The sequence below is a fragment of the Rhinolophus ferrumequinum genome, chromosome 20 (assembly GCF_004115265.2).
Source record: "Rhinolophus ferrumequinum isolate MPI-CBG mRhiFer1 chromosome 20, mRhiFer1_v1.p, whole genome shotgun sequence".
NCBI classification, from domain to species: domain Eukaryota; kingdom Metazoa; phylum Chordata; class Mammalia; order Chiroptera; family Rhinolophidae; genus Rhinolophus; species Rhinolophus ferrumequinum.
In genome coordinates, this window is record NC_046303.1 from 31,600,382 (window position 1) to 31,627,462 (window position 27,081).

A 27,081-nucleotide genomic window follows, 5' to 3' on the forward strand; every position below is an offset into this window, starting at 1 on the left:
GAAGAGTTAGATAGAATGGATCCATTCCATCAATGTTTAACATGTAGTCTCATAGTATTTCAGCAAAGAATGAGAAAATCGAACAGAATATGAAGACCAAAAGCAATCCAGAGTGTAAGACCACAGATTCTGTAGCTAATCATACTGGCCATCCAACCAGAGAAAAATGGGTAAACGAGCATTTAATAAAAGTGCTAGCCGTCTTGTCAACTACTTGGAAAAATTAAATTAACTACCTGTTTTGAATTATACAACCAATTCCAATATAGGCTTCAGAACATTCACTCACCACACATTTAACCACTAACTCTATGCCAAGGACTGTGCAAAGGCTGAGAATATAACAGTGAGCAAAATCGGAGGAGCTTAGAGTCCAGCACAACATGATTATCCACCTCCATTCCAGGTTTTGTGCCTAATCTTATGAAAAATATCTATGCCATATTTGGGCCTATGTGTTAATCACATAAAGGAATTTAAAACTGTGATAGTGGCATCTGTACAAGATACGGGTGCTGTGTAAGAATGCCACAGAGTGAGACTTGGTGGCAATCTCCTGAATATATTAATATGTTAAATATAAAACAAAAGAAAACCAATGAATTAGAAGTGAAATGATGTGGTATTTGTCTGTTCTTGAAAACCAAACTTAAAAGAAAACTATAGATTTGGTAACTCAGGCTGAAAATAAATCAGCCATGTTATATAGAATCATGCAGCGGCCGACACAAAGGTCAGGAACCATTTTCTGTAAAAGGCCAGATAGCAAGTAATTTAGGATTTGCAGGCCCTACGGTCTCTGTATAACTACTCAACTTTGCTGCTGTAGCAGGAAAGCAGCCAGAAATAATAACTAAATGGATGCCCATGGCTGTGTTTGAACAAAACTTTATTTACAAAAAAAGGCAGTGGGCTAGATTTGGCCAATGGGTCAGTTTGCTGAACCTTGATCTAGATCATGTAGTTGTCTACACAATGGTGTACACTTCAAACAATATTTATGAAGCACAGAGTCCTTGGCTCAATTTAGAAAATGAAATATATAACCTTCTATATACTATTTCTGCTTTTTAGGCTCTTTAGCTTCCATAAAAAAAAAAAAAAGAAAAGAAAAGAAAAGAAAAAGAAAACATGGACCCTACTTCCAGCTCAGTTATCTACCAAAGAGAAGGGGCCATACTCACCTGGCAACGTGGAAGAGCTACACTATAGGATTTTGCCAGAGCACACCTTGACCTTACTGCCTCAAAGCTGGATGAGAGTTACAACATACTAGGAAGATTTCTTAAAGAATGCAGTCCATCTACTCTTCTAGATAATCTTTATTCTTGGGCCAAATCAGAGCTATGGAGACAAAGGTATCTAGATTACACCTCTTCCTACACTCAGCCACTTCCTGCAGAAGGACTTTCTTTTTCTGCAGTCCTCTTTGGTTTAAAGGTATCAGGAAATCTAGAAAGGCTTTATAAGAAATGGTCCTAAGACACCTATTGCCACCCCTACTGCAAGGGAATTCTGAGTTTTGTGATCATTATATAATAGCGTACTTCACTGTCACTGAGACATTTGTATCTGATCTACGTAGAACTAGGAATCATCATAAATCACCTGAAAAACCCATGTATTTTGCCTCAAGGACTCTGTGAACTATATAAATGGAAATGGTTCAACCTGACCAATAACAATAGATGGAAGAGAAACGGGCACTCTCAACACATAAATAAATATATTTCTGTATCAACGAGAAAAGCCATTCTGGTGGCAACTTGGCATTAAGTATCACAAGTCCCTGAAATATTCATATTCTTTGATTTAATAATTCTAGGCTGAGAAATCATCCTAAAGGTATTATTACACAGATATTTATTGCAGTATTACATTTAATAATAATTTTAGAAAGACCTGCAAAAAAAATGTTCCAAAGCAAGGAATTGAATCATAAAAGATCCATAAGACGCAAGTGAAGAAGCATTACTTATGGAAGAACATTTGATGACATGGGAGAATCCTAATAATACAAATTCAAGTATAAAGTGTAGGAATTTAATACAGTATACACTGTATAATCCCAAATACCACAATACTGGGGTTATGAGTGATTTGGTCTTTATATAAATCTGTTTTTCCAAACTTTATAATTAACAAGTTTTTTTAAAATAAAAACTTATACTTGAAAAGTACATTCACTTTGATACTGGTCTCACAAATATAAATTTGTCATAAGGAATTAAAAAGGTAAGTCAATATATCAGGCAAATTAGGTATAACATCAGAACATATAAAATTGACCTACTTATGATAAATCAAAATTAGAAATTAAATAAAATTAGAAACTATATATAAAATTAGAAATTATAAATCTGCAATTATCAACCTTGCTTTTCACATTTAGGACATTTTTCTCCAAGTTCCAAACAGACTCGAAACCACAGAACAGTGGCTATTGTGGGGCGGTTGTAAATGACATGCATACTTGTCTTCCATGATGGCGGATGTTTCCTAAAACCATGAAGAATGAACTGGTTGGGGACCTACTCATCACTGTTCCTGTATTATGTGCTGGGCTTCTGAGTAGTGAATTTGGAAAAAGAGTTTGTGTGGTCATCTGCATTTGCCCCTCAGAATCCATTCTGGGCCTCTTCCGACAGCTCCTGCCTTAGGAGTGTCGACCGCTTCAGATTTCAAGACTACATCTTGCAGGCGCCCCTGCCCAGGTTTGGCTGATGGGAGGCATCAGCAGGGCGAGAGAAGGATCTGGGTATATATCACCCTTGCCCCCAGCATGTAGTTTGTAGCAGTGGCTGCATCTAATAGAGGTGTCGATGTTGAATGGCCCTCCTTCAAAAAAAGATAACCTCTTTCCATCTTTGCCATTACAGGCCCTGTGCACTGTACCATCCCTTGATAGTTCTACTAACTGTACAAAGTTCATTCACTATACTTTCTTCAATTAAACCATTTGGGTTGTGTCATTTAATTCCTGTTGGGATCTTGCCTATTTTAGGGGAAAAAAACACACACAAAAAAACCGTTTTAGAAAAATCACTGCCTTACAGGAAAGCTTATCAGCAGGTCCCAAAATTTCTACAAAACTGAAAAAAATAGAACTTGAATTTATCATGAAAACTGCACATTTAAGCTATAGCTTGAAATTATGAAATAGACAAGTTGTAAGCTGTCACGATGACAAGTAACAAGCATTTAAACTAGTTGTGGAATGAGGATCCACTTAAATTTTAGCTTGAAATTCAATGAGATTTAAGACAGTCCATTATTAAAAGGCTCTATCCTGAAAACCGATTATTCTTAATGCATGTTTCAAACCAAAATATATATTTAACAATGATATGGACAGGTATAGAAAACTATTTTGCAGATCAGCAATCTTACCTCTTTGAACTTGTGACTCAGCTTGCTTGTGTCCAGGTCTGATGGGGAAAACATGTCCTCATTCTCTGGTAGCTCAAAGACTTCAATTGCCATGTCACCTCCAGGAAGGATAGGTCCTACCTCATCTTCCTCTTCATCTGTGGCATATTCTCCTGTCTGAAAGGAAGGGGATTTCAGAAATCCAGCTGTCCTTACCCTAGGTGGAGGTGGGTTATTAGAAAATATTTTACAAGAGAGAAAGAAAACATGTCACCACATGGTAAAAGTGTAAGTAGGCTTTTAAGTCAAGCATGCCTCATGCAGCCAAGGTTATAAACAGATGTTAGTTCAAAAATCCAAAGTGACATGTTTATGCCATATATAAGTGCATTTCTAAAAATCTAATAGCATCCAGTAGCATTTTTAGTACAACAAAAGTTGTTTTCAACCTAAGTATTTGATGGTTTCATTAAATAAAATTATATTGCTAAGGGAAATAATTCCTTTAAATTCTCACTTGTGTGAATAAGTCACCCAATATTGGGACCAGGGAAGAAGGAAGGGGAGATCAAAAGATTCAGAGTTGGAAAGGGCCTTAATTAAGCCTTACAAAAGTTGAGTAGATTAATTCACCTAAGCTTTAAAATTCAATCAGTTCTGTTTCATTTAACTAATGTAGTGGTGAACTACTGACCTAAAGAATAATCCAAAGGTTTCTAATTTACAGCCCGCACACATATATTGCTTTGCCTGCAAGAGTACTTTCATAAATCTTAGTATTTGGTCAACGTTAAAATTTTTTTTCACGTATGATTCTAGATTTCCAGTGTTTCTTGAGAAAGCCAAAGATCTAGCAATATAGGCACATTGTCGCATGATAAAAGTTGGCCACAATCAGCAGCGGTTGCCCCTTTTTGATGGGTCATGCACTTTCTAATACACCACAACTTCTGTAACTCCATATTGTTCCACGCTGCTAGCTTCACTCCTTCATGATACCTGCAGGCCCCTGTAAGTATCTTGATTCATAACCCCTGGAATAAATGTTCTTCCTCAGCACTAACTTCCTTAACAATATTAGGAAACAGCTCTTCTCCTGGCAACATCAGACGAGATGCTAACTCAAAATAACTGTTTGAAATCTATACCTTACGATATAATTTAAAGATAAATCACTGACTCACAGGACTGAAAAACAAAGTTCATTTAATTCATCTTTGTTCCTTCAGGTAGTTATATCTAATACATTACATAGGTAGGAATTCATATTGCCTTCAAAAAACTTTCATAAATAGTTATTGAGTGATGTAGTCCTTTGATTAGATAAGCTTAGCATCTGATTGCTGCGTTTTCTTTTGGTTCTGTACTATGTTCTTGCTAAGTCTGAAACTTTTTTCTTTTGCCATGTTTGCACATAAAGAAAATATGGTCATTAACCTCAATGTGATAATTTCTAATGTCTGGAAGACCATTATCAAATTGTCATTCTGACTTCTCTTTTTCAAGTAAAACATCTAGTTTCCTCACAGGTTTCATTTTCTGTCATTGTCTTTGTACCTGCACTCTGTTTCTCTCCAAGTTCTCTACATCTCTTAAATTGTGGTGCCCAGAAGCAGACACAATTTCTAGCAAGGAATCTGAGGACCACTGACCATGATGAACAAACTGCCTTGGCATTGTTCAGACTCCACTTCCTTACACGGAGGCTATGATCATGAAGACATTGACTTTGGTGGAACCTGTGTATACAGGTAAGCTCAGGATATTTCATACAGAGCATTGAATTTTCCAAACTGGTTAGTTAGAACTTTTCTTCCTCCCAAATAAAATCAGAGATGCTTTGACCGAAAGAGAAAGAGTTTGATGGCCTCCATCTTGATCCTATATAGCTCCTCAGTACCTGGAAATCTAGGACTCTTTAGAAACCAGTCTGAAAAATGTCTAAACTATAAACACTATTCCAAGTGTTTTTGGCACTAGCTGGAGAGGTAGGTGAAGAGGTGGTGACTGGTTCCAGACAGCTTCTGTTTGTTGGTATGATTAGATCCTACAAATCTTAAAAGAACTCTAATTCCAGATTTGGTATTTTTGTGTGTGTGTGATATTCCGTACATTAATTCACCTACATATATATGTATATATGTATGTATGTGTGTGTGTGTATATATATAAATATAAAACCAATAGATACTTTGTAAATCCTGGTGATATTAATCAATAGGAATATAGCAAGGCTGGCAAGTACACAATCTCAAGACACTTTGCTGAAGTTTTGATTTAGAGATGTAAAACCATGGTTTTTTTTTTTAGAAAAGATTTGTATTAAAATACAGTTAATGTATATTATATGAGTTTCAGGGGTGCACTATAGTTATTCACATTTGTGTACCTAAGAAGTGGTCACTGTGATGAGTCCGGCAACCACCTGACACGTGACCACAGGTATGCTTGTTTTTAACCCTATAATTACAACTAGTAGCACAGCCACACCTTTATTATGAAGGCCTAAACTAGGTATATAAAATTCACTTCTATATCATCAATTTGATGAATATCATCTATGATAATAAAATATTAAGCTACATTGAAAGTCTGAAAACTATGTGGCACATTTTAAACATAAGAATTGAAATGAAGAATTTGATTTCCTTTTGCCAGCTTGAAAATAGATTCTTCACTATGTGTAAGGCGATGAATACAAATATGTGCCTAGGATGCGGCCTGACATATAATTAGGATCTCAACAAATATGTTTAAAAGAATAAATCCAAGAATGCCAATTGCATTTACTTGGTAATATCTCTAACCTCCTAAGGATGTTTTCAGTAATATCAAGAAAACGCATTGCAAAGTTATTTGGTAAGAGGGTAGCATTTTGCCACTTTTTTTTCTTTTTTAATACTCTTTATACTGAATGACAGATTAGGTTATACACAATATATGCAATTCTTACCTCTAAATATTGTGGTTTTGTCATCCATTTTAGTTATCAGAATTATCTTCATATATGTAAGTTATTAAGATTTCTTCCTCTTGATTCTTTTATTTTTGACTTCGCCAGTCTTCTTTCCTTCTCAATACCCAAATTGCCTGCAATTCTGCTAAAATTCTTTTTATTTTTCATTTTATCTTTTTATTTAGTATTATTTTCTCTTTCTAATTAGTCTTCTAAGCATCCTGAGGACAAGATATGTCTTTTACTGCCTTGATTTTATTTACTACTCATTAGAGGCTGTGGATAGGGTGTTTAAAACGTTTATGTCACCATTCTCTCTCACTGATCATTTGCCATTCCCACCCTGAATAGGCTTTATAATAAAGGTTGCATTTACTGCAGAACCTCATAAACATCTAGAAGTTATGAAGTTACATTTAGTAGACTAAGAATAATGTGTTCTTCTGATTCTTTAATCTTTACTGAAAATGAACATTACTTTTATGGTTAATAAGTAACCTGGGATTACTTATTAAATAAGTAAAATAAGTTACCTGGGATGATATGTTAGCAGAATTTCATAAACTCCAAAATTAGATTGGATTGAATCTGACGTTTACAGAGGAAGATGGACAATGTACAAAAAAGCAATTGCCACAACAAAGTATTTCCAGTGGTATCCGGCTCCTTCTCTCTATTTTTGGCCAGATTAAACATCTTTCAAGTAAAGTTCTTTGTCCCTTCCTGCAAATTCGCTTTAAATGAGGTAAGAATAGTTGTTAGTGTAAGATTGACAGAGACAATAAAGGTTCCTTCTCACCTCCTTATCCACCTTGTTGGTTAATATCTTAGTGTTTTTAATAGCCCCCTCCCCAAAGGGGGCAAAAAGTGAATAGCAATTATGTTGTAACTTACTGTGTGGCCAACACTGCACATTTCTTTAACACTGTATGATATAAGTATTACCATGCCATCTTAATTTAAGGAAACAGACTCATAGACTTTACCCAAGGTTACACAAGTAGTTATGTCCTTGAAGCTACATCTAACCAATCCCAAAGCCCATGCTCTTTCTTCTATGCTGTGCTGCTTGCAGTCTACAGAAACTAAAACGTCGCAGGGAAAAAAACCAAAACAAAACCCAGAAATACATTCTCTTACTATCTCCCCAACCAAAACCCTAGTGCATAATCCTGTTGTGTTAAGATTCCCCCGCCACGTGTTTGAACGTTATCATTCAATTTACTTTGAAGATTTTGAAGACTATCTCTAGTGAGCTGCAAAGTTCTTTCCTCTTATTTTCTCTCCTAATGTGCTCACCCTGGGCAAGTACATAGAAGCCTCCTTCAAAAGATTTGGCTCATTGGTCTGCTGACTGACGTTTAATGCACTCTTTTTGATATAAACCAGAAGGACAGCATACTATCTGTAGAATTATTGCAGTGTCTTAAAATGGATGAAAAAGGTACTTGCAAGGCAAAATGTGTGCCACACTCCTCTCGGTTTTCACGGTTTGTCCCTTTTACATTTCCACCTCGTATCTAATTTTCTTGACCTACCCGTCATTCCTGAATCTTCCCTAAGCATTTTATCTCATTTCCATAGACACAACTTCCTTTCTACTCATATTCCATCAGAGCATTTAATAGCTTATTAAAAGACATAATTACAGGAATAACTACAGCAGACACGTCCTGCCCCTTCCTAAACATAGAACTTTCGACTGGTGGGAGCAGAAGCGTGTAGACATAGGAGAGCCCTGAACACTCAGGAGAGCTGTAGCTCTCAGTCCAGCTAGATTTCACAGAAGGAATGGACAGTATCTGTTATATTGGCGAGTCGGTTAAGTGGAGACCGATGAGAGATTCTTGGTTTTGAAGTCACATGGGCCTGGGTTTAAATCCCAGCTCTGTGATAACCAAGTTGTCATGAGATTAAGTTAGATGGCGCTTGTTAAGTGTCTAACACAAGGCGGGCACATGGTAACTGCGCAAATGAGTATCTGCTGCTGCTGATGGTGGTACTAACACCACATCAGAACAGGCTGAAGCTTCTCCACATCGATCTTGTAACCAGACGTTTGCTGATACATTTTGGTCTCATAAATAGAATGTCCTAGAAGACCCTGCCATTTAAATCTTTTATAAGGAAATCGGTTATTTCTGGAGCAAAAGTTGCCCTTTCCCTAAACTTGCTCCTCTTCTTGTATTCCCAGTTTCAGAATAGGCACCAGCTTCTAGCCCAGACCAAGGAAACGCCCAGGCCTCTGTCCTCCTCACTTAACTAGATCCCCTCTTACCTCGGTGATCCAAAATGAATGGCCCTCCACTTAGCACATCCTATGATGCTGCTGCCTTATCTCTTCTAATCCAGGCCTTTAACTCTCTACTACATGCCTTAAACCACTCATAAAACTTGACTGTTTTCTATCTGTCTTCTCCCATCAACTTCTTTCAACTGTAAATTCCTTGAGAGTGCCAGGTATGACTGATGCCTGCAATCCCAGCATGGCCAGCACACTGCTTGGCATACAGTAGGCACTAAAGAAATGTTTGCTGAATAAATTAATATAGTTTTAGCCACATCTGCATAGCACAGCAGAGCCGGATTTTCCTGTTAATTCTCAGCTTTGAAGTAAGAAATATAGTGCAGCACAGCTGCAGCTGGGGCCTAAATGACCCTTTTGGGGATTTTCTCTTGTTGTTAGGTTCAACCATTAGTAGTAATTTTTGCTGTAGCAATGTTTGCTCTGGTAAATTCAGGGAAACTAAATGGTGCTAATCATAAAAATAGCCTTCATTATGCAGTTTTTGTTGGAATTTGTTTACTGGATTTGAATTTGGTTATGTATATTTTCAGACTCAGTTCTGTGAAAGAATAGAGGACAGTTGCTTTTTCTCTGAAGAAGAAAGACCTCGAACGAACACTTTAATGTTGAAAATTCCTAAATCTGTGCCAGCCATCCAGATGGCTTCCAGCAAAGTATCCCCTTCTCTGCAAAGGCTTCTCTTTTCGTTTGCTGTCAGTTGACTTCTGTGTGTCCTAGTTTTGCAATGTTAGGCCACTGTCTCTTTCAGTGTCATTTGCTCATCTATAAAATAGAAATAACAGCACTTTCTTCATAAGGTTGGTGGATTTCCAGTAGTGTTATATTCAAAGTATTTACCACAGTATGTTAAATGACCGGATGGCTTTTGAATTCTGGGTATTTTCCCCATCCCTGGTTTCTCCAATACAATGTCACAGAGCAGTACAACAACAAAAAAAGAAAGCATGGGCCTCAGGGAGGGAGAAACCAAAACAGAAAAAAGTCAAAACACAACGGCATGGTTGCATGATAGTGGGCAAGTCATTTAACTTGTATCTTTTCTGCTCTCCTCTTCCATACAGTGGTGTAAGAGACACCAATCTCTTAGGATCTGGAGAGGATCCAAAGAAATAAAATACATAAAACATCCACCACGATGCCTGGCCTATCTCTCCTCTCATTTATCAAGTCATTCAAAATTTTCTTATCAATCTTTGTTCTCGGAATGCTTTCTGATATTTCACTCCATTCTTACTGTCCAGTCACCAAATCAAGAAGCATCTGAAAATCTGTATCTAGGTTACTGATCCAGTAACTGAGGCCTGCTGTGTTCCCTGCCTTCAGGTGCTCAGCTCTTCACTCAGGTTACTGATAATAACGCCGACAAGTCAGTTTGCCTAAAAATTCTGACCAGATAGTTAAGATTTGCTTATAAAATCTTTTATAACAACACAACTCAATTTATCTCTCCCTTCTTAAAATTTTCTAACAATTGTGGTAGACAGTTCATAAAGTAGCGTTTGATTTTACAGTATTTTAAAGCTTTCTTTAGTTTTTTGGCTCCCTTCCTCGTAGAAAATGTACTCCTCCAAAGCAGGGACTGTATTTCCCACTATGGCAGGCAGGCTCTAACATGACCCCTAACGATCCTCTCTTCCTTGGTAATCATGCTCTTGTCTAACTTCTTCCCCTTGGATGAGGGCTAGACTAGCGACTCGCTTAGCGACTCGCTTCTAACAAGCAGAATATAACTAAAGTCATGGGATGTCACTTCTGAGATTCATTTACAAAAAGACTGTGACTTGCATCTCTTTTGTCCTCTTGCTCTCAAGAAACAAGCTGCCATGTTGTGCGTGGCCCTCTGGAAAGGACCACATCAAAAGGAAGTGATATTTCTGGCTGACAGCCAGGAAGGGCCTGCAGCCTGCCAATAGTCACATGAGGGAGTTTGGACGGGGATCTTCTGTGTTCTGCCAACAGCTGTGAGTGAGCCTGGGAGAGGATCTTCCCCCAGTTGAGCATTTAAATGACTTGCAGCTCTGGCGGACACCTTATTTACAGCCTTGGAAAAATCCTGAGCCAGAGGCATACAACTAAACTGACCCACAGATACTGTAATGTATAAATATTTCTTATTTTTGCTGCTAAGTTTTGGTGGTAATTTGTTATACAGCAATTGAAAACAGGTATAAAAAATACGGAGAAATGGGGAAGTGGCTTTGGAAACAGGCAGTGAATGAAGGTTGGGAGGATTTTGAAAGGTGGTCAAAGTAAGCCTAAATTGCCTTGAACAGACTGTAAGTGGAAATCTGCAAGGGGGACCTTGTTGTTGTGTGGTGGCAGAAAGCTTAGCAACAATCTTACCCTCTCTCAGGAGAAAGTAGGAAATGTCCGCAGTGAACTGAGTGATCTAGCTAAGTACATTTCCAAGCAGAGTGCTAAAGGTGCTGCCTGATTTCTTCTTGCTGCTTTTAGTAAAATGTAACCAGAGAGAGAGAAATGGAGAGGACTGTTAAACAGAAAGGAACCGGGACTGAAGGGTTTTGAAAGTCTGGACTCTAAAAGTAAGAAATGGCCTCCAAACGAAGTTGAAATTCTGGTTACTAAAGGAGAACATGGTCTAAAAATAAAACAGAGGGTTTGACCATGAAGTCTTTCGTTAAAAATCTGAGTTTAGGAAACTCAGATTGGCTGGTAAGGAAAGTCTGTCACCTGCCCTAAAGAGAGGCATTATCTCTATTTTCCAAGGCCGTTCACTATGCATACATCATTGAAAAGATACCATGAAACAAAGGCCATCAGTGTCTCTGCTCACAAGACATGCAGAGAAATGAGACCCATAGAGGAATTGTCTCCAGACAATATCCATCCTCGTTTCTACATTCTCTTGGCTTCTGGTGAATTTTCCCCATGAGTATGATATTCCCTCAGCTACACTGCTCAGTGTGTCCAAGAGTGGCTAGGACCAAATCCATTCCATCTATCTCACAGCCTATAATTAAGAGTCCTATTAAAATAAGTCCAAGCAACAGAATGAGTCCAACCTATAGTACTAGGATCAACCACTTTCCCCAGGCTTCCAGACCCTACTGGCCACACAAATCCCACAAATCATCAGGGTCTACTTTAGAAACCCAGGCGGATTTCTCCTTAAGCTTCTTTACTGACCTTTCCACTTGGCCTAAGGAATTAATTTAGATATAGCAGAATTTATCATTGATTGCACAGACTCGTCATTGGTCTACAAGAAAGAAATCTAGGGTTCTGGGTAATTCTTTGATACATAACAACCCTGGCCAGTGAGCTGAGGTTGAGCTGAATGCCTTCTAGGATTGAGGTGGTGTCATCACATCACTTAAATTCAGGAACAAATTTTGTAACATCTTATCAAATTAAACGAATCTGATCCTAAGAACACTGAACGCAGGATGTATATAAATAATGTCAGTTATCTCAGGAGAGCAACCCCGAATAACCCAGAATAGCCTCATTTTGGAGGGATATCTGGAGTCATCTGAGGCTACGTGATGTAATGATGGTGTTTCTTTACATACATGAAGGCTTCTTAGGACCATCCCTAAGGTACAGCTACATGAGCAGCCCATAATTTGTTTCCATAATTTCCACCCCAAACTTAATCTGTTAGTCTGTAATTTTCTAAGTGACAGACCAAACAGTTAGGTCATTTGACAGTAGCTCAAGAGTAAGTAAAAATATAGCAAGGTTCATCAAGGGTGTACTGCAGAACTATAAGAAGGGCCTTGGGCTCTGCTGATTGAGCAAAGTGACCAAGTCCATTTCCAGGTGTGCAGAGCTGGGGCTGAGGTTGGAAAGCAGTAGACGGCATTAGACAGCTTAACTGAACCATCAGTGCATCAGGCCCAGGCATTTAAGGAAACTTCTATGAACTAAAGGCCTCACTGAGCTAGAGGCCTTATTTCTGGAGGTGGACTGGCAGATAAAGTTTCCCTGAAATGGAAAGCTGCTACTTGTTCATATATATCTAAGATGCTGGTGGGCCTGGCTGGCAGTTTTTTAAAAATCTATCATTTCCATTGACAAGCAATGTTTGTTGGGCCCTTCCAACCTTATTGGTCAGTGAGTTCAAGCTGACCCATCTCAAACTGAGACTATTAGGCAAGAGAGTCACAAGGCCTTCATGGGTCAGGGAGTTTCAGTTTCCATGACAGCTTAATAGAAAGTTAGTAGCGGCCCACTTGTGTTTGTTTGGTTGGTTGGTTGGTTGGTTGGTTGGTTGGTTGCTGCATAAGTGTTGTGCTGGGAACTGGCCCAAGTATTCTGGCAGCCATCGAGTATTTAAATAAGTTGTGATTTCCCCTTTTCTTCCTGAGATTTTATATTGTTTCTGCTGCACCACCTGGGAGAAAACAAGGAGAGTGTTTTATGTGTCCTACTCTTACTGCTGTACACATGGCAATCCCTGAATGGGAGAATCTCCATTGGCGTTAAGGGGACAAAGAAGTACAGGCATATAACACATCAATTCCATTAGACATCTAACAGTGGAAGCCATGACAGCATTACCTTGTACCTGCCCAAAGGGTCCCATCTACAAGGCCATTTGAGCTTCCCTTCCCACTGTGAACTCTGCCCAAACCAAATCAGCTGAAGTTGGGCATCCTTTCTCACTATGGAACTGGGTGGGATGGTGATCTGTGAGTTGGTATCCACAGAACTATAAAGTTTTTGGGAGCCTCCCCTCCCAAAGTTCCCCAGCATACTCAAGGGGTTCATATAGCATTTGGTCTCTCTGGAGGACAAGGAGATCTCGGCCCAACCCCTAGTCAACTTTCTCCTTAACGTTTCTGAGGTCAGGGTAGAGAGAGGAGGCATCAAGGGGCATGGAGGAAGAGCGCAGCTCTGTGCCAGTGACAAGGTGCATTCGTTTGCAGTTTTGAGCAGTGCAGTTACTCATGTTTTAACCAAACTTCCAGTGTCCACCTAAAGCATTATATAAGGTGAGTCATCCTTATTGACACAACCTATTTACCTTTGGGGAGTCTGACTCAGCAGTCACAGTCTTTGACACCTACTGTGGGGACCCTGTTATGATGGAGTCCATAGCAACATGGACTCCATTGGCAAATCTGGTTTGAACATAAGAAATGGGGAAGTTTTCCACAGTGGTGAGGCTGACTGTACAAATTTGGGACAGGTTCTCATTGTCCAGAGGGTTATTTTCATCAGCATTACAGACCAGTTAGTATCCAAATACTCATCTATGATTTTCCACAGAAGTTTGTCTATCTCAAAGAAATCTCCCTGACAGAGCCAATATTCCCTCAGAGGAGGGGTGTCCAAACTTTTTTCAACGTTTTTCACCAAGGGCCATATGCGGTAAAATACACAAACAGCCGGGCCACTCACTCGAGGTGAAGTACGTATTGCCTCACCTGGTTTATTTAAGTAAACTAAATATATTTTTGGAATTTGCTGCAGGCCAATTAAAAATGGATTGTGGGCTGCAGTTGGCCCGTGGGCCACAGTTTGGACACCCCTGCCTTAGAGCAACCAAAACACACTGCAAAAAGCTTTGAGATCTTTTTCTGCCTGAGTGAACCTAAAGTTGTCATGATAAACTGCAGGAGGGGCTGAGTCAAAAGACAGCTCTACTGTTGCTATTTCTCCTTACCCAGCATTATGTTCCTTGCTCCATTATCTCTCCAGTGAATCAGCCAAACTTTAAAGATTTACCAGGCTTCTGACCATGGTGATTGCAAATTCTTTTCCTTCATGCCCAATGTCAGTGTTTCTCTGGAAGAGTTATCTGAACAAGGTCAGATCTTTCTCTAACCCAGCATGGGTCTTTGTATTAGTTGATATAGTCTATCACGATTTTTGTGCTGATACTTCAAGTCGCAATTTCCAAAGAGTGATAAGAAGAGGGACAGCTGATGTCTACACATGTAGACATGTCAGGAGAGGAAACCAGAGCTTGGTAGCCTGCATCTTTTATAATAGGCAGCAAATATTACTGCCCTTGCTCCAGAGGGAAAGAAAATTTCTATCTTCCAAGACTGTTCATACACAAACACTTGAAAAGATAGTCCAAATCAAAGGGTAGTGAATGTCTCAGATATGTGAGAGCCCAAAGAGCAGCGGTTCCCAGTTATTATTTAATAGAAAAATGTCTAAAAATTCATCTGATTTTAAAAATTTCTACATATTGTTCAATTTACCTTTTCAAAGACTTTCCAACCCCTATTCCTTTCTATATACTCTGCTCTGCAGGTAAACTTTCTTCTTGAACATACCCAATATTGACCCAATTTCTCAATTATAGAAAACAAACAAAAACAACAAAAAATTTCCAAATAAAACTTGAAATCACAAATCTCAAATTCATTCTTTTATTTTGTATGTCCTTAGTTGTGATGATTTTTTTACGCTATGGTTATCTGGCTTTTTTACAGTTTGCTTGAAAATGATTTAAATTCTTTACTATATATATTTGTTGTTTCCATAGCACAATAGCAAGCTTCTTGGGAGTATAAACTATATTTTTCCATGACTCAATATTCCCAATTCAATTCTTCTTAATAAATGTTACCCATTTACTAGGACATAAATGCCATTGTTTTTTAAGTCCCTGATTAATATATTCTATATGAGGAAGGAACCAGTGATCTTTATTTTTCCCACTGAGATCCAGAACTAAACAGTCAACAGACCAAAGTAGACCTCTGTAATTCAAGTGTCACACTGCAATTTCAAGTTGGCAGCCTTCCTTGAGTTTCATTTTACTTGCCATAGAAACAATGAAGCACTTATTCTGATGCCAACAGAACTGTGGGAAGAGACTAAGAGAGCCGTATTTCCTTGAATTTTAATCTGCAGAAGAGAACAACTACAGTGGCCAAAGTGGTACATGTTATTATTATTTTAATAATTCTATAAGTATACAACTAACTGAATCATATAAAAACTGATGCAGATGACTGTAAAAATGACAACCAGTCATCAAACAGAACCAGAAGTTATAGTTACAGACTTTAAAGTAAACAAAAAAGTAAAACCAATAAAAATGTCATTGATAGTATTTCTGTGGATTATCTATGGATTAATAATAAATACAATCTGAATCTTACAATTTCCTTCAAGGGAGAATAACTATGTGGTGGTTCACAGCAACAATTCCTTCTTGCAAACTCCCTGCAATACCAGGACTCCAAGGTCTTTACATCAGTTTCCTGGCATCTTTAAACTGGACAAGGCCATCTTTGATTGCCTCTAACCCTTCCCACAAGCTCCCATAACTCTAGGCCCACTACAGTGCATATTCTGTAAGTCGGAGGCTGGGTGGAAAATTTGGTACTTCTGTAATTTTAAAGAAGTACCATGAGATTCTCACATTGAAGCAAGTTTGAGACACAGGATCCTAAGTCATTTTAAAAGTCTCTGGAGAGTAGGAACTACGTTATATTCATTTTATATCCACATGACTGCTAAATATAAGCAATTGTATGTGGCAGATTTTAATTTTTTCATTAAATACTGAGCTGACACAAAGAGTATTTATGTAACATATAGAAAATATAATGACCAATGACATAACCACCACCAATCAACTAACAATCTAGTTCAAGAAAAGGAGCAGTACCACCACATTTTAAATAGGGTCCTCTGTGAGCACCTCCCTGATTCTATTTCAAGAGCTTGCTCTACAAGTAATCTTGCTGAATTTTATCATTGTTACTTTTCTCTAGTTTTATTGCATTTTAGTATAACTAAACAATATGTCATTTATTCTTACATGATTTTAAACTTCATATAAATGAAATCATATTGTTTGTATTCTTCTGTGCCTTTTTGCTTTTAACGGTAAAGTCGATGAGCCAATTTATATTTCTATGTGCAGAGAATAAGAGGTCCTTTTACTCCCCATCCTCACCAAAACTTAGAATATTCTATTTAAATCAATTCAGGAGGTATGAAATATTTCATTTTGGTTTTTAATTTTCACATCCTAATTGCTAATGTGGTAGGGCATCTTTTCATATGTTCATTGGCCACTGAGATTTCCTCTCTTATGACATGACTGTTCAAGCCAATGGCCTGTATATACTCTTATTATTGGCTCACAGAAATTTTTATATAATTCATTTTGTTATTTATTTCTCAAATATTTACTTCCAGCTTCTGGTTTGTCTTCTTGCTTTTAAAAAGATATTCTTTTGATGAACAAAGTTCTTCATTTTAATGTAGTCAATTTTCTCAATCCTTTCCAAGGTTTTGCTTTCTGAATTGTCTCACGTAAGAAACCATTTCTTACACCAAAGTCATAAATATATTCTTCTACAATGTCTTCTAAATTTTATAGTTTTGCTTTTGGCATTTGAGTAGTTAATCCACCTGGAATGAATTTTTGGGTACAGATTGAGATGGGGGTTGCAATTTCAGCATTTTTCCTTCATTGAAAAGCCTAACATTTCTCAACTCATATAGAGTGTTATTGATGTCACAAATCAAATTTTCATATATGTGAGGGCCTGTTTCTGGGCTCCTTGTCCAACATTCCATTCTTTTGCCCCAGGGTCTAAATTGCTACAGCTTAATAATAAATATCTCTCTTCTAAGGCATGTAAAATGTCATGGTTATTTCTGGTGCATTGTTCTTTCATACGTATTTTTGTAATAGCTTACCAAATTCTATTTAAAAATTCTTTATAGTTATTTTTGCTGGAATTACATTGAATGTATAAATCAACTTAGAGAAAGTTGACTCAATTAAACTATTGAGTCTTTAAACCATGTCCTTTTTAATCTTTCTTTAACATATTTCAATAAAATTTATTTTTCTCCATGAAGGTTTTGCCTATCTTTGGTTAGGCAAGGCTTTGCCTTTCTCCATGGGCATTTATAAATTATATTTTCCCTTTCTAGACATATCGAAATAGATGTTATATTTTATATTATTTATGTATCGAGCAAACTTGCTAAAATCTTATATTATTTCTAACAATTTATCTGTAGGTATGCTTGAGGTTTTCTAAATAAACAGTTACATCACTTGTGAATAATAACAGTTTCTTCCTTTCCCGGCTATATGTAATTCTTCTTCTTGCCTTCCAGTATGATGTCGAATGCAAGTAGTGACTGATTTTCAAATGTTAAACTACACTTACATTATTGTATTGGCTACACTCATCTTGGCCACAATATCTCTTTTACATGTTATTAGATATGGTTTGATAATATTTTGTTGAGGATTTTTTTGCATTATTTTAATGAATAGGATGGGCCTATACATTGTCTTTTTCATTATTATTTGGTTTTGATATCAGGGTTATACCTCATTACCTTATGCATCTCACACTCTTCATGTTTTACTTACTGAATTCTTGGTATCAGAGTTGTACTACTTTCATTTTTTGTCTTCTGGAATCTGTTATATGTGACTGGAGATATTTGTTCCAATTTTATATAATTGATAAAATAACTTGGACCTTATTATTCTTTTCTTTCTCCCTTCCCTCTCCCTTCAACCCTCTCCCTCTTTTTCTTTTGCCGTTTGTTACTTATGGTGATTTATTTCCCTGTGAGTTTTGTACTTGGAAATTGTAAGCTCATATTTCTTGAAACTTTAACTTTTAGCATTTGATTGAAGGTGAGTGCCTCAAGAAAGAATATGCTTCCACTGCCCCCCCCCGCCCCCCCGCCCAAAGGTAGCGTAAATTCAGGCTGCTGTGGTCACAATTTCTCAGAGAAAATTTTTTCTTCCTTTTCACTCAATGCTAAGGTTTGAGACTGGCAATTTCCCATGCAGTCCTTGAGGTAGATCATTAGATTTATGTTCATCTATAGAGCAGCGCAGCCCATGGGGATCTAGCTTTATGCTTAAGTTCTCTAATTAGACATCCCATTTTGGGTCGGCCCTGAGCTTTGCCCACTATAACTCCAAGAAATACCAATTATAGTATCATCCTAATATACAGAACACTTAGGATAAATATGACATGAAAAGTAAAAGAAGCCAGATATAAAAAAATTATGCACTTTATGATTTCATTCAAATGAAACTCTAGAACTGAAAAAAGTAATCCATAGTATCAGAAAGTAGATGGGTTGCTTTCGGCTGAGAGTAACTGCAAAGATTTATAAGGGAATTATCTGAGGAAATAAAAATGTTCTATATCTTGATTCTGGTAGTTGTTATTCATTAAACTGTTAATCTAAACACATTTAAAATTGGTGTATTTTATTGTATATTAATTATTCCTTACTAACATTGATTTTAATGTGAAATATACATATATAATAAAAAACATGAAATCATACAATTAAGATCTGCACATATTACTCTATGTCAACTTTATGTCAATAAAATAATTTTAAAGGCCCCTTTAAGAACCAGAATTCCAGAAATCAATTAAGAGTTTTTACCACCACCCTTACCAGCATCAATATCAGTTTAAAATAAATAGAGCCCTTATCAGACCTGACAAAACTCCATGACAAGGCAGTTTTAGGACGTTAGTCCTTGGTCAGGTCACCATTTAGTTTTTATTGCCGATGAAAATGTATTTCTATGATTGAAATCTGTTTCTGAGTTAATACATTGGGCAGGAGAAGATGGCTATCTATGCAATATTCAATTTTGTTCTTGACATCAGTTAGGCCATTTTGACTATTCTGTTTCTATTCCGTGTTTATTCAGTTATGACTAAAAAGAGAAGTCATGTAATATGAGTCACAAAATTGCTATTTCTAAGGTCCCAAAGGTTTTCAAGGAATTAAATACACATATTGATTTTTTCTTGTTTTACATGCAGACGATTTTGGTGCAGTGTGATAGAGCTAGGATCTTCTTGAAAATACATGGTCTCTCAGAACAATTAAAATGTGGTAACAAAAGACCGCAGAAAAGTGATAAATCCCAAAGTGTCAAGGGCAAATACAGATTATTCCTTCACTACTTTCCCTATCTCCAATCTCTAGTCTTACAAGGTCTGGTTTTCTTTTTACACTTGTATTCTATGCCATTGTTTCCTCACTGTCTCAGATTATGTTCCTAACTAAATTTCATTCTCCTCATTTAATTCTACTCTCAAATGTTCATCTTAACATCCTTTGAGTGATTCAATTCAGTCCAACTTTTTGGCGTCCTTCTAATCTTCCCAGTGCAGTGCTCATCCCTGGATGTATTAAAAATCAATCAGTTATTTGAAACCTGTCATTAAGAGATTACAAGCTAATGGGGGAATTTATGGGTGAATGATGATAGAGAGAGATATACATGGTGCTAGTGACTCTAGCCCAGCTGACAGAGTCCATGAAAGTTTGTAAAGGAGATAGATGAAAGCTAAACAGAGCCCTGAAAGGCCAACAGGATTATGCACATACAAGGGCAAACAAGAGTCGGTGCAGATTACGGCATTCAAGGTAGAGAAAACAAGACGAGGAGCGCAGGCATAGGAAAAACCACAGGATCCCTATGGCCCGCGGGAACATCAGCCTATTTCCCAGGATAGTAAGGCCCATCTCTCACTGTGCCTTTTAACATTACAGAACTTTTTAGTAAAAAAATTATACTCAACTTATAAATGTTTTTAAAGGTGAAAACAATACTGCAATTTCTGTTTGTTTCTATGACATCTGTTTAACACTGCAAACTCTGTGGTTCATCACTGTAATATAGAATTGTTCTAGCATGATTTCTGGGAAGTACAAAGTCTATACTCGCAGAGGAACTTAATTGCATAGAAGAATTTGATAAAATTCATTTGTTTTTGTTTTTTCATCTGGCTCATGAACAAATATCACCACAATGTGGTAGATTGAAGAAAATAACAAAAAAACACATTCAAGTCACTTGAATTATGATAAACAAAATAAAATAAAGAAAATGAGCTACAAGGAGATGACATTATTTAGGCAACAGTTTCTTTGCATATTCTGACCTTTGTCTCCCACTAACACTGCTCATCTTCCTGTTTATGCTCAATGTTATGATATTAATGTTTCTATATACAAATAATATTTCTAAAGAGGACCTTTCAAGTAGAGGATGATACCCACCTCCTGGGGATTGTGTGTGTGTGTATGTGTGCATATGTGTGCACGCACCAGCGGTGCCACACATACATTATTTAGGTTAAATCAAACATGGATACAGTCTTCACCTGAATGTATTCCAAGCACGTTATAATTCTGGGTTTCAATGACAATAATCACTACTGTCAATGTGGGGATCAGAAACCAAAAGACGTAATTATATTGAATGATTTTAAAGATCCAGTCAAACTGGAGTCTGTAAACAAGTTGTTAAAAATGTTTTATATTTCTTCTATTCTTCAGGCTCCTCTAATTACCATAAACCAGTCTCCCTTTTAAACATGACTGACTTCCATTTTTAAGCTCCTCTATCACTGTTACTGGCAGCTAACGGTAGTGAGAACTATTTTTTAGTGCAATACTGTTTTAGACATTTTGGTATATCTACCATATAAATTGTGCAAATAAGTACTACAATAATTTAAAGATATATGCATTCATTTTTTTTGAAAATTTAGTAACTTGTATCAAAAAATTATTTTCTTAAAACAGCAATGGATTTAAAAAGACAATATACATCACTGTGTACACTGTATTGTACAAACATCATACAGCCTTGCTATTGGATATCTTTTGTCCCTTTAATATAAATTACAAAATATTAAAAATGTTAGGGGTTAAAAACATCCATGGTTAAATATTAGGAAGTGAGTCCGAATTACAGAACCTGCATCTAAACTATGTGTTACGTTTCAAGATTAAATATTATTTTTCAAATGTCAATTTTCAAACTATTATTCAACATACAAAACATACAGCTCTGGAGAAGTTCTTCCTAGCATAGAACTAGTTAATACGACATAGAATATTTAATTTCACACATGAAGCAGGAAGGTACAGATAATAAGCATTACATTCCATCAGAAAACAAACCTTAAAGAAATAGTTGTTATTGTTATTGCAGTTGCCAGACTCTCCTTGCAATTCAGCCACAGTGCTCTAAAATAGTCGACACCAAAAATTAAAGAAGGCTTTTTCCCCACTAAAGAGAGCAGCCAAATGAGAAAAGATTAAAAAGTACACTGGATTTCCGGTGCCTGCTGTAACATACACTTTTGAGAACTAAGAGAATGGCCTCACTCTGTTTCTCAACATTATAAACACAGTATAAAATCAATTCACATTATTAAAATGCCATCCATAAAAATTGCAATCTCTTGTTCACGCAACACAAGCTGTTTCAACCAGGAACAGCAAACAGCATGAGTCAAATACAATATTATCCCTTTAACGCTTTCCCATACGAAGTTTATTCTTGTAAACCTTTTAACACTTATGCAAACCGTAGCTTCCATTATTTTTGCCTCTAATTATTACATGTTAACACAAGCCATAAAAATGAATATCCATGTAGACAGCTGCTCACAATTGTATTCAACTTTAAAAGATTCTAAAAAATTAACTAATGGTGCATGATATAGTTATAATGACATTAATTTCCAGGAGTAAAAGCAAATTACGAAAGATTAAATTATGTGTTAAGAAAGAGGGCCTCTGTTTCTGGAGTGATCATTAACACTGTGATGACCTATTGCTTCAAGAGACTTTGAAATGCCATCTATAACCGAAGACTTTGAAATGTAAGAAACATTATATGTTAAGAGGATATATAAAGAAGCAAAAGCAAAATAACCATATAATTTTTAAAGTGCATGTAAAACAGCTCATTTTAATACGAACGGCCATATGTACTTTCTAACTCAAAAAAGTGGTAGAGTACCAGTTCACACTTTGTCCAGTCTGAGCACACGGCATTTCACATTGCAAAATGCTTTTTGATAAAAACAGATACCCAAAATATACATACATGACCCACAGAACACAAAACATATACCAGAATTATATCATCCCACCACTCTAAGGCTAAACATTGATTGTTGTGGAATATGACAGGAGATTTAACTCGTTATTGAAAATTAAAATCTAGTTGAAAAATTTACCATACCCCCAGAATTTCATGGGATAGTGTTGACTGTCTGAAGGGTTTACTGAAATCCTCCATGGTTACATTTCAGATTGTTTAAAAATAGAAAGGGAAGGAGGAAGAAAGGAAAAAAGAAAGAAGGAAGGAAGGCAGGCAGGAAGGAAGGGAGGGAGCGAGGGAGGGAGGAAGGGAGAGAGGGAAGAAGGAGGGAGGGAAGAAAACAATAATTCCATTAAATCCAGAAATGCAATCACTAATAATAGATCTACATGTAAAATTTTTCAATTGTTCAGATTTGTATCTCCCTCTTCTTTAGAGGATCTTTCCTTTTCTTCTTCAGACTTTAAGCAGAAACATTTGAACTTTTTTGTTTTGTTCATCAGAATGTTTAACAGAGTGGAAAGAAACAGGAATACAAATGAAAATTGAATTGGTTGTTTGCTTATTTGAAACTCTTCTAGTTTAAATACTTGGAGGATAAAAGCCTAGAAAAATGCAGACATTTAAGTTGAGATTGAAGATTATCTATATATTTTAAATTATTTTGGAGTATGGCTTATAATTCCCTAAAGCATTAAAACATATATCTAAGCACACACAATACATGATAAAGTATTCTTAATCCTAAATATGGTTCTTATAGAAGACCACTGTACTTTTACAGTTTCAAGATATATTTCTCACATTGCAATGTTTTCCCTGTAGGCAATTCAAGCAAGCAACTCTCCTCTGTCAATGTGACAAGTTCCAAGTTAGAATCAACTTTGGATGATTTGACCCAAACCAGAAGCTACCTATCCTTCAGTAGACATTGCACATTTGAGTGCTGGCTCTGGAAATTACTTGGATGATCTTGGTTGTTCTGCATTGAATTAGAGGCTTTCCTGGTTGGCTCAGGGAATGTCCCAGGGAATACTATCAGATAAAAATGATTCTAACTTTGAAATCTAAAGATGGTTCTACAACTGATCAGGAAAGTGAGAAACCAAGTGACTGATTACACAACTCAGGATTAATAAAGATATGTACATCAATGAACTGCTCAAGTGCATATAAAATTAACTAAATTATTCAAGGACTATTTATTTACCCATTGGATAATTAGTTCTTCTTATTTCTATTATGTCTCTTGTACATTTTACTTTCTATGAATAGGGAGAGGGCTAGTAGTAAAAAATAGGAATATAACTCAAATCAATGTAAAAATGTTTGGTAAAAGTAGTGAAAAATGAATTTAAGTCAAGTAGATAAAATGTTTGTAAAAGAGTGCATTTGCATCCTTTTTACAGCTTTCATTACTCCTATGCACAGAAAATTAACGGTTGATTTCAGGTGGGCATATTTTGGTGAGGCGGTATGTATGTACCACACAAGAAAGAGAGAAACAAGTCAGAGAGGAACATGAAAGAGACAGGAGAAAGCTCACTGACCATTTCAATGAAGCAAAGATTACGTGGGGTAGCATAGCACCTGATTTCTATTTCTACAACTTGCAGACAGAAGAAAACGTTTAACTTAGCTAAACTCTATCTTTTTGTAAAATATTTGTATTCTCCATCATTCTTCCCTTTAAGCCCTACCTTCACAGGATACTTTTATGGATTAAGTATTTGCCTAAAGGAAAAAAAATTATCCAAGTATTTGATTCCCTTATTATTAGAAATACAGAACAAAGAATCACAGAACCTAAGTATTACAAGAAACTGCATCACCCAAAACAGGAATCCTCTTTCCAACATCTCTTGTTACTGAGTTTTTCTGTGTGTACCTGAACACAGACAGAAGCGCCATTAGTCCACTCCATTCAAAAACAGCAGTGTGGCAGCGTCCAGGCTCTGGAGCCAGGAACACCCTATTATTCCCATTCTAAATTTGCCAACTACTAGCTGGACCACTAGAAAAAGGGTCAGTGGCTGCATTTCTAGGGAAAAAAAGGTCTTTTCTGTTTGTTATAAAGATTACATAAAATCATGTGGGAAAGGCAATTTGCAAGGTACTTCTCACTGAATGTTTATTTACCCACCTTCAGCCTGAAAATATCCTCTCAGGTGATAATTAACTCTGCCTTCCTTACAAAAACAGGCCAAAAAAAAAAAAAAAAAAAAAACAAGAAAGAAAAAAATCCATATGATGTTCTCCTAAGTATAAATGTTGGAAAGAATTTAGAAATTTAGAGATGGAGACCAATCTCTACGCTTTAAAAGACAGAGACACTGAGGCCCCCAGAGGCAGGAAAACTTGGCCTCCTCACCTGCCACCACTTGATGTCATCCATACTCCCCTGAACCTCAGCTCCTTTCTAGCATAGTGAGCAGGTAAAAACCAAACCTGCAGAGAATGGTGCTACCATCCTAACATAAGCTCGTAGCCAGAGCAAATCGATGTCTGGGAGAAAACCCAAAATACTAGCACAGAGAACTGGAAACTAGGAAAGATGAAAGAAGTTCAAGTATTGGAGGAAATTGCTTTTTCAGTTTCTAAATCCAAGATAACATTTTCATATATAATATTTCAGTACAAAGAAAAATTCTCGCCATCTCAAATGATCTCTGCAAGTGAAAAACTACCATCAGCTAAATAGAATTCTAAGAAACTAATTCATTCATGTGAAAACTTCCTAATGTTTACTCTTTGATCCAAAGTGAACTGATGCACTGTTTTAAATTTCCTACTGTAATAAATGGAGACTACATCCTCATTATACAACAAACACATGAAAAATTAATATACATTTGGGTTAAACCTTCCAGACTAAAAATACATGAAACGCGTTTGAATGTCTGTTTATTAATCTTCTTGGCTAGAAACTACATCTTGGCTAGAAACCAAAAAAGTGCTGGACGAAGACTATACACAGATGAGCTGAGGATGAACATAGGAAGTTGTACTGTCCTTATATCAGCTGGTATAAAGAATATTTATTTTACCTGAAAACTTACTATGGTTATAGAGCATGAACTACTACAGCTAAATCGCTGATGGATCTTTTGACATGCCAAAATGAAACACGTGCATGTTTAAAATAAAGCATATTGTCCCAGTCTATCGATGTATGTTTGGCATTTACATTAGAAATAGACCAGCATCTGTATTATATTACAAAACACAAGGGTTCCGGACAGCCGTTTTCACTTGGGGGTTACCTTCTATTCATTCACTTGATCTTCTACAGAGAACAGGATGCAAAATTATTCCAATATGTATCTACACTATGGAATACGTGCTGGTGGAAAAACTTTGTCCTGTGTTATGTTAGCACAAATCACAGTGAGCAGATCCAAAGAACTTTCTCTTCCTGGAAAAAAGAAAACCCTGAAAACACTTAGCAATGTTTAACACTTTTCTCTGTATGTTTGTGTGTTTTGTTCACCCAAAATCTTTACTGATTTTTTTGAAAAAAACATTATATACTTACTGTAGAAAATCTGGGACAAAATGAAAGAAACATAAAGCAGAGAGAGAAAAATCACCTAATTCCAACAGTAAAGACAGCTACTATTTTACATTTTGGTGTTTTTACCCTTTTTTGTTTCAATGAATTTCTTTTAAAAGTGTGGTAAAAGATGACTGATTTGATTCCCGAAGTTTTCATACGGTAAATAGGATACTATTACCTGACTCACAAATGAATAACAAATGCAACTGATTTTTTTTTTTCCATGAGGTTGAATGTAGACGCATTCTCCTTGAGAAACTGCAAAGAACCTGTCATACTGTTCTACAATAGAGAGAGTTTTATAAAGTAGGAATGCAGTGAGAAGAAAAGCAGGAAGGACGTTTGCAAGGGCTATGTACCTCATCGTCATCAGCGTCATACTGGGCGTAGTGCTGCTCCAGCAGCTCTCTCTGGCGCCTTTCCTGTTCCAGCGTCTGGCTTATCAACTGGGCAACCTCACTCACTTGGCCTGGTTTTTCTCGCCCAATAACAAATCTATTGGAAGGGTAAAGAAAACGAATACAGTTAGACTCTCCAGTGAAAAGGAGTGCTAAGAAAAGTAACCAAGCGTGATAATATCTCATCAGGATCCATCAAGTCTCAAAAAAACAAAACAAAACAAAACAAAACAAAACAAAACAAAACCAGTATCACCTACATACTTGAAATGGCAGGTCTGGGTGGCAGGAGAGGTTAGCTGAGCTATTAGAGTGATTTTTGCAGACACAGCCCAAAGGAAAAGAAAGGAAAAAAGCAAAGGATCATAAAAAAATTATTACCTTGGGAGAAGAAAAAACAGATGTAACACATTCTACAGAACTTTACACATTTTTGATGCCCTACATATGGAAGCAAACTCATAATTTCCTGTACCATTGAACTTAAGAATCATTTCCATAATGTCCTCTTTATAATGCAAAAAGTGCTTCAAAGTTTTTGAGGTACTATATGTATATCTAGAGAGAGAGAGAGAAAGAGAGGCAATAAATTTTGCTAAGTTATTGTAACTTTGGAGATAAGAAAAATGGGGGAAA

The 27,081-nt window shown here is 36.6% G+C and overlaps 1 protein-coding gene across 4 annotated transcripts in view; it reads right to left on the minus strand.

Annotated features, from left to right (window-relative positions):
- The window catches only part of PPP1R9A (protein phosphatase 1 regulatory subunit 9A), a 267,141-nt gene that overhangs the window by 60,502 nt on the left and 179,558 nt on the right, over positions 1-27,081 (minus strand). For all 4 annotated transcript variants that reach the window (XM_033088319.1, XM_033088318.1, XM_033088316.1 and 1 more), the window contains 2 exons: positions 26,407-26,542; positions 3,391-3,546 (listed from right to left, as the gene is read on the minus strand). In XM_033088319.1, coding sequence (XP_032944210.1) covers positions 3,391-3,546; positions 26,407-26,542 — 292 coding nt within the window. The remainder of the gene's footprint in view (positions 1-3,390; positions 3,547-26,406; positions 26,543-27,081) is intronic.